This window comes from Carettochelys insculpta, chromosome 1 (assembly GCF_033958435.1).
Source record: "Carettochelys insculpta isolate YL-2023 chromosome 1, ASM3395843v1, whole genome shotgun sequence".
In the NCBI taxonomy this organism is placed as follows: domain Eukaryota; kingdom Metazoa; phylum Chordata; order Testudines; family Carettochelyidae; genus Carettochelys; species Carettochelys insculpta.
The window spans coordinates 63,340,986-63,357,467 of NC_134137.1; the positions used below are offsets into that span (position 1 = coordinate 63,340,986).

Below are 16,482 nucleotides of genomic sequence, written 5' to 3' on the forward strand. Positions count from 1 at the left end.
AACAAGTAATTAAGGAGATCATCTGTGTTGCGAGCTCTTTTGGTCAGAATAAATAAGATATTAAAATGAGCCCATCACAAGGAGGCCTTGAACCTCCTGTTTCACAGATCGCAGGACCCTAAACTGATCCCTGCTCCAACCCACAGATGGGAGAGCATCACCCCGGCGCACTTAAGACCCTGCTTAAGCCTCCCAGAGGGAAGTGGCTGGCCGAGATAACGAGACCAGGACAAGGACTTGATTGAAACATAATAACTACACAATTTATTAGATACCAGGAAGAAAAATAGACAGTAATTATAATAATGACTGACTAGTGCAAGAGACTTACAATATACATTGTTTCCGAATGCTATTTCTTCTTTTAGTTTTATTGAACCGGAAGGCAAAAATCTATGTAGGTTAGGTTATTTAATATGGATAGATATAAATAGGTAAGGGTATTTAAATCCCTTCCGTGTCCTGTAAAGGGCGGAGTGAAGTTGCTGGCTTCACCCCTTACCGGGGGCAGGGTGCTAACCTGCTCCTAATGGTTGGACCCTGGAGCCAGTCAAGGCTGTTCCTCTTTTTGGGAGGCCTTCTGTAACTCCTTTTGTGGGCCCAACTACATATGTGATCCCAGGAGGCAAAATGCCCTTCCCTGGATCACGTTAGGTAAACGGAGACGGGAGGCTCTGCCTACACCCGCAATAATTGGGAAAAGGTAATATAGGGATGAGGTTAAGTGGGGTTAAACCTTCCCATTATCTTTTCTATTGCTAACAATATTAACTATTATCTAAATATATATGTAAACAACAATACTAACAATAAAGATTATTGGTTAAATGTGCTTTCTGTTTTTCTTTATATAAATGTTGGAACCCAGCCTGGGCTTATAGGCCCGGCCCTGAGGGTCAACCCTCGGGTACTGTGCTTCCCCCGTCGGGGAAGCCCACAGTAGGGGTGCGACCCCTACTCCCCCAATGGGGGCCCCGATGTCCCAGGTTGATGTATTTAAAGTGTCTGTATAGCTAGGTAGTTTTACATGTCTTGTCCAGTGGTGAATGTCACGTCCGGTAGATGAGTCGAAATCGGTGAGTCAGGTCTCAAGATGGTGGCAATGGCGGGGCCAGAGGTGTGATGGCGGTGCCGGAGGTGTGATGGTGACCTCAGGGTTCTGTTACTGGGTACGCAGTACCTGCCTTGCGGCAGGCCAGTTCGCCACCCAACCACATCCCCTCTGAGGCCACTAGCTGCTCCCTGAAGGCGCTGCTGGGGAGCACTGGCGCCGCTTAGGCCCTTTGGCGCCGCAGTGTTGTGGCGGAGCTGTGGTGATTTCAGCACAGGTGAGTGATTCAGCTGCTGCGAGGCTGAGATGGCTCTTCGCCTCGAGGGCTAGCCTGGGGGCTCGGTAGACACTACCACAGCAGCCACACCTCCCTGTACAGGGGCACAGAATCCTTGCCTGTGTCCCCAAGGGCTGCCGAATGACAGGCAAGCCCTGCTTATGTACACTGATCTCATTAATAATTCATGATTCTATCTCCCTATTCATGATCTAATTACCACAAAGGTGCGGTTCTCAAACAGGTCCTCCTGGGTGTAGAAGGTTCTGGAAATCCAGACTTTCGCCCAATCAGAGGCCTGTATTCAAATCCCTGATCATTAATAATTCATGAGTTCAGGTTACCGGGGGAGCTAACTGACAAAAAATGACCGTTGGTGACTGTTAGGTAATGCTGCTAAATGGCAGCCTATGAGACTTTAGGATTTCATGTCTCTGCACTGATTTTACACAGCCAAAGGCATGTAATCCCTGGCCCACAGGGACGATTATGTCCAAAGGTGTTAAAAAATCCTGACAATCTGCAAACACTTGGAAGGTGGTAAGCTGATAAGGAACAGCCAGCATGGACTTGCAAAGAACAAATCATGTCAAACTAATCTGATAGCTTTCTTTGATAGGATAACGAGCCTTGGGGATAAGGGAGAAGCGGTGGATGTGGTATACCTAGATTTTAGAAAGACATTTGATACAGTCTCACATGATGTTCTTATCAATAAACTAGGCAAATACAACTTAGATGGGGCTTCTAGAGGGTGGGTGCAAAACTGGCTGGATAACCATACTCGGAGAGTAGTTATTAATGTTCTCAATCCTACTGGAAAGGTATAACAAGTGGGGTTCTGCAGGGGTCTGTATTGGGACTGGTTCTGTTCAATATCTTCATCAATGATTTAGATATTGGCATAGGCTAGGAGGGGTTAGAACTGCTTTGGAGGATAGGGTCAAAATTCAAAATGATCTGGACAAATTGGAGAAATGGTCTGAAGTAAACAGGAAGAAGTTTAATAAAGACAAATGCAAAGTGCTTCACTTAGGAAGGAACAATAAGTCTCACACATACAGAATGGGAAGCAACTGGCAGAAAGGGATCTAGGGGTTATAGTGGACCACAAGTTAAATATGAGTCCACAGTGTGATGCTGTTGCAAAAAAAGCAAATGTGGTTAGGCCCCAGTTGGAGTATTGTGTCCAGTTCTGGATGCCACATTTCAAGAAGGATGTGGAGAAATTGGAGAGGGTCCAGAAAAGAGCAACAAGAATGATCAAAGGTCTAGAGAACATGACTTATGAAGAAAGGCTGAAAGAACTGGGCTTGTTTATTTTGGGGAAAAAAGAAGATTAAGGGGGGACATGATAGTGGTTTTTAGGTATCTAAGAGGGTGTCATAAAGAGGAGGGAGAAAACTTGTTCTTCTTGGTCTCTGAGGATAGAACAAGAAGCAATGGGCTTAAACTGCAGCAAGGCAGGCTTAGTTTGGACATTAGGAAAAAAGTTCTTAACTGTCAGGGTGGTCAAACACAGGAATAAATTGCATAGGGAGGTTGTGGAATCTCATCTCCTGGAGATATTTAAGAACAGGCTAGATAAGTGTCTATCAGGGATGGTCTAGACAGTACTTGGTTCCGCCATGAGGGCAGGTGGCTGGACACGATGACCTGTCAAGGTCCCTTCCAGTCCTAGCATTCTATGATTACTGAATGTTAACTGCAAAATATCTCTAATAATCCGTTAATATAGTATTTGCATCTCATAGGTATGTTAGCCTTTTTTTCAAAACACTTTTCTTTAACATTTGTCTTAAACTGTTGCTTTGTTTTGTCTATCTCCACAATAATAAGTATTACCATGGAGTTGCTTAAAAGCTATGCAGGATTACTACCTTCCTGCACATGTCACTTTCTGTGCAGCACAGGATTGTTCTTCTCTTACTGCTGTAGCAAATTGCAAATTTATGTTTTACTTGCTGGCCATAATCACTTGAGAATATTTTTACCATTCCTGAAAGCAAGTTTTCCTTGCTCTGAATTACTTCCTCAAGTATGTCGGCTTTTTTTCCTTTCCCCCAAGTGGAATTGTATGTTTTCTGCCCACACCTGAGATCCCTCATCTATGCCACAAATACAAGTGTCAGAGAATTTACAGCACTATTTTTACCTAGATTAGGGAATAAAAATTATAACCAGATTTGTTCCTGGGGCTTGAGGCTTATCATAGATAGGCCCTTTGTATTTCCTCTTCACTGATGTTCACACATTCTTTCAGTAAAAAAAAAAATATATATTTCATTAACATGCTACATATTCCTCTTTTAGAATAACACGGAAAATCATGAAAGACAGGCTACTTTCCTTCCTCTTCCAGTCACCTGATCGTTCTCTTATCACAACACTAAATGCTACATCTACACTAGAGTTTTGTAGACAAAATGGGTTTTGTCAACAAAACTCACAGAGCATCTACACACACAGTGCATTTTGTCGACAGGCTGTCAACAAAAAAGCTGTGTGGATGCTTTTGTAGACAGAATGGATCAAAAAGTCTATCTGCTTTTATGTGTAGATGTGATCTGTTGACAGAAGTTTTGTTGGAACATCTCTTCTGACCGTAACTTCTGTGGACAGACATCTAGTGTAGACGTAGTCTGTGTACTTCCTCTGTGTTAGTTTCTTGCTGCTGTACATAATTCTCCCACAAGATGTGACTCCAAACAATTCAGATGACAGAATTTAACTTGTTTGCTTCCCTTAAGATGATAAGGCTCTGTGAATTCTGTGAAGGTGCTGAAGATAGGACATAATCTTTAAATCCCAAAATAGCTTCTGTGGAGATCAAGCAGATAAACATCAGCATCTGATGAGAATAGTGGTAGTAGGAATCTATTACAGAAATTTTCGCCCTTTTAAATCAACAATACTTTGGAAACTGTTCACTACATCTGATAGATCTGATTATTACAATAGGATCTTTCGCTGTTTTTAAGAATTCAGTTCATCTTTTGTTCACATTTGTAATAAAATTAAAAAGGAGTGTTACAGAAGAGGAAATATTTTAATTAAGAGTTGGGAAAGTTTTGTATTACTGGCACTTTTAGTATCTTCAGACTTAATGTTTATACAGTATTTCTCTTTCTCACTTAAAACTACTGCCCAAACAAACATTGTCTCTTGTCAGTTGACAGGCAATCTCACCCAATAATGCGATTAGCAACAGCTATTTAATAAACCGTTTTGCAGCTTCATGTTCTTTGAGCATAATGCTGCATACCCACTTATTAAAATCCAGTGTAATTATTTCAAGAAAGGATGAAGAGTCATCATTTGTATTATTGTAGGACCTAGAGTCCTTAATCATGAACCAGGAGAACTTTTTGCTAAAGTCTCTGCATATGGCATATGTTGCAATCAGAGTAATTTTCTGAATTTCAGGTTAAGAAGGATGTTTAAATAAGGTTTCCAAAACTTGGTGTGCCAGAGAAAATTCAATTTAAAAATGTCAGTTTCCATTAAAACTAACTTTTAAAATATCCCTGTGTATTGGGAGTCAGATTTGCTTATTACCTAGAGAAGGAAATAAGACTTTACTTCTGATAACAATGTGGAACCCAACTGATCTATGAAGAACAAGCTGAATTCTGTTTTGTGTCATAGATGTACAAAATAGTTAAGTTTAATTGCCAAGACCAGTTTCCTTTACTCCCACTCTTTTAAGCCAGTGTGATTTCAGTAAAGGCAATGGGGTTGCTCAGGCTTACTTTAGGGAATATACTGTCTCTTCAAGAGACGACATTACATTGCATTCCATAATGAACTTAGACTAGGCAGACCTCCTGAACATCATAAAAGCCATAGTACGGTCTAGAAATAGCCTGATTATTTCAGAGTTGAGCCTGTATTTTCATTTCAAGGCAAGAAGTTAATATGTAGTATTGCATCTTGGTGATCCATTGATTGGGTTAACGTAGAACACCTTTGTCTGCTAGGATTAGTTCCTGGTGGGCCACTGCTGCTATATTTACCTGAGCTGTCTCAGGTATTGCATGATCACCCCTTTTTTTTGGCTGGGGATTGCTATTTGCAGCCAGTGGAAGCAGTGGGAAGCTGTGCATACCTGGACGCCACTTCCCACTGTTCCCATTGGCTGTGAACAGTGATCTATGGCCAGCATGAGCCGCAATTACCTGATTACTGGCACCTCCACATGTAATGTAGCGGTGGGGGCCTGCCAGGGACCAGATCTGACTCATGGGCCAGTATTTGCCCACCCCAAGCTAGCCACTAATTACTTTCACGGTGACACCTGCATCTACCCAGTCCCAACCTTGTTCCCCAGAAGTACACTTTGCACTGCCCTGTATTCTCCTGAACAGCGTAAGCTAGGACCCCAAAGTGGGCTGGGACCAGTGTTCCCTGTAAGCTGTGTGCTTATGTGGTCACTTGGGAGAGAGGTTCAGCTGCAGCCCAGCTAATTAGCATCACACCCACAACTAGGAGTTTTGTTTCTACTGATGGTGCATATTCACACATTCCTTGGTGCACATAAAAATTATACTGCATATGAATATAAAAGATTAGAGGGAACATTGATTGGGACTTTGTTTTAATGAGGTTTCCACATTAAACTGATGTTAAACTTGTTGGGGTCTAGGACTGAAACTTGAGCTGCACTACCCAGGGCCAAAGCTGAAGCCTGAACCTCACTTCTTCGGGCTGAAGATGGAGGGCTTCAGTCCTGGACCGTGTTCCTTCTAACTTTTTCGTTCATGGGTGGAATAAAGTTTGTGTGCAGTGAGGCATGTGCAGATGTGCACTGCCAATGGAGGAACATGATGGTGGCTGTGGGCACTCTGCTGATCAGCTGGGCAGTACCTGAATTTCTCCTGTGGGGCTGCCCAGGTGCTAACCTTACAGGGAGTACTGGTCTTGGCTGATAGGACTCGGGTTACATGCCCTTGACTGGGAGCTGCAGCCCTGGTGGTTTGTCTCTATCGCTCATCCCACCCAGGACAGTGGGGTTTGGCTTTGCTTCCCCTTCCACTCCCGCCTGTAGTATTTGGGCTCTGGTAGTCTTAGGCTTCAGTCTCTCTCCTGAGGTTATGTAATAATTTTTTTGTTGTCGGAATGCTGGCATGGTGAAGTGAAGTTTGAGCATCCAAAGTTTAGATGACATCCAGTCCTCAGTAGCTATAAACATGGAATAGGGTTTGTGAAGATAATTATGTTGGATGTAAAGGTCATAGTATGTCTACATGTACTGTGCACATCTTAACTCATGAATTCTCTTCAAATATTTTATTGATTGATAGTGATGGAAGATTTAAAGAGAGCTGTTTATAGATCTTAAAAAAAATGGTGGATTGGCTATTAATACTTTTCACTGCATTGCTAACTCAAGGCAATACCCTAGTTATAATCTAACTTGAGCCTTGCCCACATATCATACACAAACTCAGCTTTGATTGTGGGCCTCTTGGTTGTAGGCTAAAACTCAGGTTAGCACAACTTTAAAAGCTGCCCTGGCCAGTTTGTTGCATGGTGGCAGGGTAATTCAATCTGAGTGCTCCTAGTCCTCCACTGCTTTCAAGGGATTTTACCATCACCATCTTGTGTGCCCAGAAAGCATAGAAAAATTCTCCCAGGATTCACAAAGGAAAAAAAGATCATAGATGTGCTTCGCATAGGGCAGCACAAAGATCCCTGGGGCATGTCCCCAGAAGACCAGGTTTAGATTACGAAATCCTGTTGGGTGTGCTGTGTTGGTGAAGGGTGGGATGTGGGGAACCACACACCCTAGCCGACATAGCTATACCAGCAAAACTCCAATGGAGACACACTTCTGTCAGCATAGTTTTATATATCATTTGGGAAATTGTTACTATGCTAGCAGAAAAGCTCATTTTGTTAGTATAACGCTGCATCTACACTGCAGGTGTTTGCCAGTGTAAATGTACAAACCAAGCATTTACAGTGTAGAGAAGACCACCTGTGTCATCTCTCTGGAGGTGGTGGTGGCGGAATTGCTTGAAATACATTAACAAAGATGATGGCTGAGTCTACATCAGAAGTGCTGTACTTTGTAAACTATGTCATCAAAATGCTCTAAGTATGGATGCAGTTTATACCAGCAAAGCTTGTTTTACGGGTATGATTTTTCTAGTGTTGCCTATCTTCTGAATAACAAGTTAGAATTGTAAAAGTGTGCTTGTGCCAATACAGTTTTGCTAGTGTAACTATATCTGTATCAAAGGATTCTTCTGGCAGAAGCATGAGAGTTAGGAGTCCTCCTCATTGACGTTCCATAGTCTACCGAGATCTGTAGTCTAGAACATGTAAGTGAAGTTGAATTAAGAAGCTAGACAGTCTAAAAGCTCATGTTCTTCTCACAAAAACTATTAGATGTATTTAGGCCATGACTTCTGCCACATATTTAAGTGGCCTGCTGGATTGGGGCCTTAGTTGTTTGCACAAGCGCTACTCATTTGGAAGAAAACTTGAGAGAGTGCCTGTTGTATACTCACAGGCAAGATAGTGTGTAAGGTGGATGCATGTGACTATTCATTATTGCACATACAAAAAAATCCTGGCTAATGATAGTTAGAAAAGTTCTGTATTGACTGACTAATGCTGTAAATAGTGAGATATGAGAGAAGATTTATGTATGTAAATGTTTGAATAGTGACTAATTAAACCAAAAGTCAGGGCATACATTTTATAAATACAATCTGGATTTTGCTGGATTTTGGAATCTTTCTTGAGCTGTGAGCCTGACTTGTCAAGAGAAAACATTGGTAAAAATAAGTGAGAGTTATGTTGCCATCTTATCTCAGTTATCTGTGATTCCACTTGTGGGAGGGGAAATAAACGGAAAATAGCCTGAGCCTTTTCTGCTACATATAAAACTAATTAATTTAGGAGTCATGACTTACAAATTCTGGCATATGTAAATTTCTTTTTTTTTTTAATTCTAGGTTCAAAGGACCTTGTGGTAAAAGCTCAGGTTTTAGCTGGTGGTAGAGGAAAAGGAACCTTTGAAGGTGGCCTCAAAGGCGGAGTGAAAATAGTTTTTTCGTAAGTTGTATTTCTAAATTGCCAGGTAAATTGAGAATTTCTTCAATCCATTTGTATGACTTGGAATTTTAATTTGATTAAAATGCCTTTTAGACTCTGAAGAAGTTCTAAACTAGGTAAGACCATATTTTTACTGTAGATTAATATATAGAACTCTTAAAATTAATTGATTCTTCTCTTTGTACTCCATCATTTCTGTTGTCACATTGTGAGCTTCTCTTATTTTAGTCCAGAAGAAGCAAAAGAGATTTCCTCCAAAATGATTGGAAAGAAGCTGTTTACCAAGCAGACAGGAGAAAAGGGCAGGATATGCAATCAAGTATTTATCTGTGAGCGCAGATATCCCAGGAGAGAATATTATTTTGCAATAACTATGGAAAGGTCATTTCAAGTGAGTAATAGAAATAGTGCTCATAAAATGAATTTGATATATTTAGAAATAAAATAATATTACTGCCATTCTTCACATGGGTCATATTTTTACTTCAAACTCATTTATAGAGTTGTATGTGAACTTAACCTTCTGTTTGGTAACATGACCTTGGACTGCTTGCTTTTCAAGCGTTTGAAATGCCAAAGGTAATTTGCTGTGGCTCAGTGCAATTAAAGGAATGCTGCATAACTGGATATCTGGGGTGCTGACATTTCTGACCTGCAGAAATTTCATAATTGCAGTGGGATAGAGAAGTTATCTAATTTCTTGTCTCCTTGACCACACTCAATTTTAATCCTCTGGGAATGAAATTTTAAGCCTGCAACTACAGCTGTCTAAAGAGGTGCAGAAAAACAAGATGACCAAGATTTTAAAAAGTTCCTGTATCTGTTTAGACATGTATGTGAATTGACCTTTAACTTGCTGATAACTGGAGGAATTACATTAGCATATCCTCCTCCTCCTAGAGGAGTTACATACCATCCAAAAGTAGTATGTAAGTATTTGCATTTCCAATACAGTGGACTCCCTGAAATCCCCAAGCTTAATTCAGTAAGTTTTAATATAATGATTACATGTTTGCACACACTTCTCTCTTGTTTTTACTATTCACGTTCTTCCTGTTTGCTTCAAAATGTTCAGGTCTGAATTATTCTTTGAAGTAATCTCTGTGACTGATTCTGTAGGCGCCACATTCTTAAATTTATAGAAGAAATGTCTGCAGCAGATTTTCTTGAGTTAGTTGATTTTTCTGTAAAGTAACTCACATTTCACAAAATAAATTTCTTATCTGGTATTTGAAAAAAACAGATTAATGAATCATAATGGCTTCTCTCCAAGAAATGCCCCAGGAAAGAAGATGGCTACCGGTCTCTTAGAGGACTGAATCAAATTTAGAAGCACTATCAACATGAATAAGCATTAAACTTAAAATTACGCTAGTCTAGGAAGGTTTGCCTGTAATTCAATGGCAATAATCCATTGCAGCATTTATTAGAATTTATTTATTCTAGCAAAACTCTTTAATTTTTTATATTAAGGCCACTGTGATACCTCCTGGAGTAGTAGGCATCCTTCAGTCTACATAGACTATGGATCGCGCCCTTTATAGTTTCAATTGAGAACTTCATTTACAGCGTCTACTGTGACTATGAAGACCCACACGAGAGTGACAGTCCTTGCTGCATCTCTTGCAGATGTGGTGGGTGTCTGGCAAGTCCTTAGTGTGCTTTCTGTGCACTCGCTTCTCCTCTGCTAGCTGTCTGATCCTCATCTCGCCCTTCTGAAGGCCCTTGTGTAACCCCTGCCTCCATCTGCTACGGTTGTCTGCTAGTTCTTCCCAGTTGTCCAGCTCGATGTCTACCTCTCTGAGGTCTCTCTTGCAGACATCTTTGTAGCGCAACTGGGGGCATCCGGGAGGTCTTTTGCCAGAGGCTAGCTCACCATACAGGATGTCTTTTGGAATCCTTCCATCATTCATCCTGTGGACGTGCCCAAACCAGCAGAGCCGACGCTGCCTGAGGAGGGGGTGCATGGCTGGGATTCCAGCTTGCTCGAGGACGGTGGTGTTGGTCATTCTGTCCTTCCATGATATTCCAAGGATGTGCCTGAGGCAGTGCAAGTGGAAGACATTCAGCCTCTTTTCCTGGCGGGCATACAGGGTCCAAGTCTCACTGCCATAAAGGAGGGTGCTGAGGATGCAGGCTCTGTAGACTTGCATTTTGGTGTGAGTGTACAGCTTGTTGTTATTCCACACTCTCTTCCTGAGTCTGGACAGAGTTGTGGCCACTTTTCTGATCCTCCTATTTAGCTCAGTGTCCAACGACAGGGTGTCAGTGATGGTGGACCCAAGGTAAACGAACTCGTGGATGACCTCTAACGTATAGACATCAGGAGTATTTATTTGTAGGGTTGCAGCTGATTCCTGCATAAGCTGTGGGACTGTTCAGTTGTTGGCATTGTGCACCACAACTGATCTCATCCCAGGTTATGCCCGTCTTCTAAGCTTTTTTCTGTTGGGAGAATACCCTACAAAGTACAACGACATCATTACAGCTCAGATCTGGAGCAGATGGCCTTTGCCAGCTTTCTTGGTTGTTGCATTAATGCTAGAAAGGCTACAGGAAGGATGGCTCAGTCAATTCTGTAGATCACTCTCTCATTTACAATGTTATGGGATCTTTCTGGGGAATGATACCTGCTCTTTGATTTAGAATTTCTGTGCAAATCATGCATAGTAGGGTAAGTGATAAATGTCTCTTGTACTGTCTACTCCTGTTTCCCCAGGTCCTCTTCTTAGGGCTAGTGGCCTCTTCCTTTCCATAGGAAATGGTACAGCCTTTCAATCTCAAATGTCTAAAAATCTCTATAAACTGCTGTATCATGACATCTAGAGCTTTCTGTATGAGAACGACAGAGGTAGCTAAAATGTTTACCTCATTTGTGCCACAAGATGGCATTAAAATACCACAACTGGCTATATTTTAGCTTATTTCACATTGTTCAAACAAGGATGTTTATCATAAGTTTCAGCCATGATAGATTTAAACAAAGTAGGTGGGCTTTTTGTGAATTACTTACAAAACAAAACTATTACAGGATTGCACTGGTAATTAGTTTTTTGCCTATGAATATGAGGACTCTTGTCTTCTGGACAAGAATTCTCAGAGTAATTGGTTATGCTCAGCACCTAATTAACACGCTATGTGTTGTCCTATGTTTGTAAGATTTAAAAAACTCCGAAATGTGAGAATTCTGTAGAGTATAGCATGCGTTCTAACAGTGTCAAGCTTTGCTTCAAAAATAAAATATTTATAGGTGAAAGCAGCTTGTTACGTCTTAAGCAGAACTAATATAAATGTTTAGGCTCTAATGACATGATTTGTAATTATGCCTGAAATAGTTTTCAAAAGCACTTGTTCCTCTGTTTGCAGTTACATTCGGTATGTAATTGTCAAACTATTAAGAAATAGTTTTAGAACTTTTCTTTTGGAAGAAGGGTATCCAAATGATAGTTGTTGTGTGTTTATTAAACCTCCCCCCTCCTCCCACTTGTCCGATGCATCAGCAACAACCATGCTCTATACATCTGTAATTGCACTTCTCAAGTATGCTTTTATAAACACTAGTAATGTACTCATGGGAAGTACTGACTTATTGGTCCGGTAAGTGGAAGTCTCTCATTGTGCATGCCATATAATGCTTGCATGTGTAGTGATAGCGAACGTTGGTTAACTCACTTGAGCAAAGATGCCTCAATTCTGAACTGGATGGACTGCTTCCAGGGGCATGTGATTGTTCAGTGTCCAGGCCCATTGCCTTCTTGATGCCTCTGTTGGGATTAATTGTGAAAGTGGCTTTTCTGACACCATTTGTAGAAAGGTATTGACTCCACTAAACTCATTTCACTCCTGTCACTGAACAGCAAAACACTGTGTGACAAGTTTTCAGAGGTGGTTATAGTTGTCAAGACTTCTGATCCACTGTGAATAGGAATAGAATGCAACAACGGGCTGTGCAGACCTAGATTTACCTTCAGAGACTGGAGCGTGGCAAACTATGAAGAAAATGAAGGTTGTTCTCTGTTCACTGACAGCGTAAGCTGAAGAAAGGATATGCTGGGTGTGATGTACCATTGTGTAACTATTTTTCTGTCCTAAATTTTCAGCCAACATGATATGTTCTTCTCACAGTATAAATAGTGACATTAACTAAGAAAAGCTTCCTCATGAGGTAAGGTTTTAGAGTTGAAAATTTTTTTCTGTCATGTCATAAGACTTGTATATGTGTACTGAATGAAAGGAAAAGAGTAAGAGAATAAAAGATAGACGAATTTAATGGATTGCCAATAGCAGAGAAATTATGGTCGTGTGGCCACCCCTGTAGTGAGAACAAGAGGGTCTGTGAAATATTTGTGGAAACAATGTAGTGAATCGTATAAAAGAAACTGACACTGAATATTTCTCTTTGTTTAGGGTCCTGTATTGATAGGGAGTTCTCATGGTGGTGTTAACATTGAAGATGTTGCTGCAGAGAATCCTGATGCAATAATTAAGGAACCCATTGATATTGTGGAAGGCATCAAAAAGGAACAAGCTATAGGGGTACTGTAGAATACATTTCCATATAATCATATTTAGAAGGAGTTTTGCTTTTGTAAATATACTTAGTAGATCAAAAGACTGTATAAAATTTGATTAAAGAAAACTGACACTTCCAAAAAATTTTATACTAGATATTTTAAAGGAGTGTTCAGCTTACAGTGAATAGAAGTCTAGTTCCAGATGTGGGTGCTTAAATTTGGTCAGTGTGTATTCTGAAAGCCTTAATTTCACTGTGTCTTGTAGGAGCAACACAACTGATTTATTTATTTATTTATTTATTTATTTTAATCTTTTAAACACATAGGAGCCCGTCCCTGCAAGGCAGGTGAAATTCTGTAGCTACAGCTTAATAAGTTATAGCTTTGTTCAAATAAAATAAAATATATATGAAGCTGTGAGCTTCCCTAACTTTGAACCATAGTTCACAATTTTAATGCCTAATGTTATAAACTGATTACTAGAATTTTTTTTGTACTTTCAGTTGGCCCAGAAAATGGGATTTCCACCTAATCTGGTGGATGAAGCAGCAGATAACATGATCAAGCTATACAATCTCTTTATGAAATATGATGCCACTATGGTAGAAATAAATCCTATGGTAGAAGATGCATCAGGAGTTGGTAAAGTACTTTCTTTATAGAATGTTTGTTTTAGATGGGCTGTTTGAATCTGTATAGAGCATGTGTCCTTCCACAGGGGTTCTGCTAAAGTTTCTACAACAATATACAGTAAGGATGATTTAGTACTAACATGATGCTGTGAAAAATGTAGTAAAAATTGATCACATCACTTAAATATTTGCCTTAGTATTCAGCGCTATGTCAGTGAGCCACCTACATGGTGCAAATACAGTGCAAAATACAACGGGTTCAATTTTCTCTAATGCTTTGTGGATTATTTTCATTTCAAATGTGGAGTGGAATATTTGTGTAATGTTCTATATAGAGATGCTCATATCAGTTTTTGAGTAGTAGTTTAGGGGACACTTAACTAGTTTATGTGAAATGTTTGTGCTGTAGATGTATTCTCAGAGCTACAAAACCAGTGGACCAGGCTGCTAATACAAAATGTATCCTAATGCTGCCATACATGGTAATGCATAAAGACATCTAAAGTTTAACATTCAGCTGGAGATTGACACTTGTGGTGTATAAAAAGCTTTGGAAATATGGTCCTATAAGAATTAGTATTTTTTTCCCATGGGGATGTGTCTACACGGGCACAAATTTTCAAAATGGCCACGCTAATGGCCATTTCAAAGATTATTAATGAGGCGCTGAACTGAATGTTCAGCGCCTCATTAGCATTAGGATGCTTCTGGCTGCAGTGCTTCAAAAGCGGCATGGTGCGGCTACACGGGGCTCCTTTTCTAAAGGACCCCGCACCTTTTTGAAATCCCCTTATTCCGATCAGCTAACGGAATAAGGGGATTTCGAAAGGTGCGGGGTCCTTTTGAAAAGGAGCCCCATGTAGCCGCGCCGAGCTGAGCCATGCGCTTTTGAAAGCGGCGCATTCGAAGCGCCGTGGCCGGAAGCATCCTAATGCTAATGAGGTGCTGAATATTCAGTTCAGCACCTCATTAGTAATCTTTGAAGTGGTCATTAACATGGCCATTTTGAAAATTTGTGCCCGTGTAGACACACCCTGAGAGAAGAACAAGAATGTATTCAATTGTGTGCAATAATTGCTATTCTTCTTGGAAAGAGTCCAGGACCATATAATTGTATATAAATGTATCTTAGTTCTCTTGACTTTGATGTTGAATTCTTGAGGACAAGATTTAAGAAGTGGTAGCACTTGTGTGTGCCCAACTTGAAGCACTTTGAACTTGCAATTTTCAGAATTTCTCCCTTTCTGAAAATTAGGCCTCCTAAGACTTTTTTCAAGCTGGCACCCAAAAACTGAGTGGCTTCTGACTCATCTTAGATGCTGAAGGAAGTGTAACATCTTAACCATGTTTCTTTGCCAACTGTATTGTTAAGAGCAAAATGTTTGTCAAGCACTTAAAACTGTTACCTGCCAGACTTTTGTATTGCCAGCTGATGCTCTTTCAATGCCAGTCACAGATAGAAAAGGAACAATTTTCTTTTGGATTTATTTGAGTCTGCGTTATAAATTAAGAAACAAACCCTACTTTGAAGAGACTACAAACATGGGTGAAGTTTTGGTCGGGAGAGGAGCAAGAAGGTGATTGCCCCTCCCCTTCCAATTGTGAGTCTTGGGGTGGTGTGGAATTTATCTGCTCTCACGCACAGCCTCATTGGCCTGACTGGAACTGCCCTTCCCAACTATAGAAGTCAATCTGTCTGTGTGACTACAGGATAACCAAGAAGTGCGGTTTTCAAGCAAATGTGGATTAATTTAAGCTCTTTTCTCTGAAATAAAACTGTAACCCAAAAGTCAGTGTATACAAGTATTCTTCTTTAGAGAATTTCTTTTCTTCCTTTTGACTTTGCAGCAATTGAGAATATCTATCTTTAAAAGCAGCTGATAGTCTCAGCATTTTTTTCTTTTTCAAACAGCTTGGATTCAGATACACAAAGCTTAAATTATAGCTTGGCTTCTTTACCCAAAGCTTTTTGTGGTATTGCATGTAGTTTCATGGTATGTAGTAAAGTTACACGAAAGTACTGCCTTCACTTAGAAATATAGTTTAAATTACAATTACAAATTTTTTTGTAGCATTCTAGAGTTGAAAAGGTACAAGTACCCAATTCTTTCTTTCTTTTTCTCATTTACCTGGATTTCTCCTGGTATGTCTAACGGTCAGTTGAAAATATAGCTGCATGTTGGAAGTACCTTCTCAGGGTTCGGGTTTTTTGTTGTTGTTAGTATTGTCTTTTGAAATCTGCTGAAATGTAGGAATTGGTACAACTCTCCTTCTTCCTTAAACATTTTCAGTATTTAGTCTTCGCTTAATTCTTGCTGTTGGGATTTGCACATTTTGTGCGGGTAGTTCAGTCTGCTTTTTTTACGAGTGTTAGAATGAAGATGATAATGTATGTCACTTCTTTAACTGACACTGTGTTCATATTTTGAACTTCGACCCAGTGTACTTGGATCTCCTTTTCCTCAGTTTTCTTAGTAGACAGTTAAGGATACAATTACATCACAGAGGTTATGAAAGTCAAAGACTATGTGACTTTGATTTTGAGACCTCTGTGACATTTTCTGCTTCCCCCAGTGGAGAGGGAGGAGGAGAAGAATTAGTGACCTGAGATCCCAGCTGGACTTCCTTTCCCCTGAAAGGCTTGTGGGGCTTGGATCTCTTCTTCCCCCGCACTCCCCCTCCATGGGGCCTAGGCGTCAGTTATCCTCCATTAGGACTTTCCCCAGTGTCTGTCCATTATCTGTAGATGGTGATGTTCTTCTGGGACTTTTTCTGCATTTCTTTTGACTTAGCACATGCTGTCTTTATGAAGCACATAGATTTAATTTAAAAGCAAAAGCCTAAGTAGGTGGCTTTTTAAAACATATATACAAAGGGCATGGTGGTAGGTTTAGCCTGTTCAGACAGTTTCTTATTTTGGTGAGTTTGTGTTCTCTCTTCTAG

The 16,482-nt window shown here is 40.3% G+C and overlaps 1 protein-coding gene across 1 annotated transcript in view; it reads left to right on the plus strand.

Annotated features, from left to right (window-relative positions):
* SUCLA2 (succinate-CoA ligase ADP-forming subunit beta) overlaps positions 1–16,482 on the plus strand; it is a 42,416-nt gene that overhangs the window by 12,418 nt on the left and 13,516 nt on the right. Inside the window, exons 3-6 of the mRNA XM_074987986.1 lie at positions 8,294–8,393; positions 8,622–8,784; positions 12,801–12,929; positions 13,411–13,549. Of these exons, the coding sequence (XP_074844087.1) occupies positions 8,294–8,393; positions 8,622–8,784; positions 12,801–12,929; positions 13,411–13,549 (531 nt within the window). The remainder of the gene's footprint in view (positions 1–8,293; positions 8,394–8,621; positions 8,785–12,800; positions 12,930–13,410; positions 13,550–16,482) is intronic.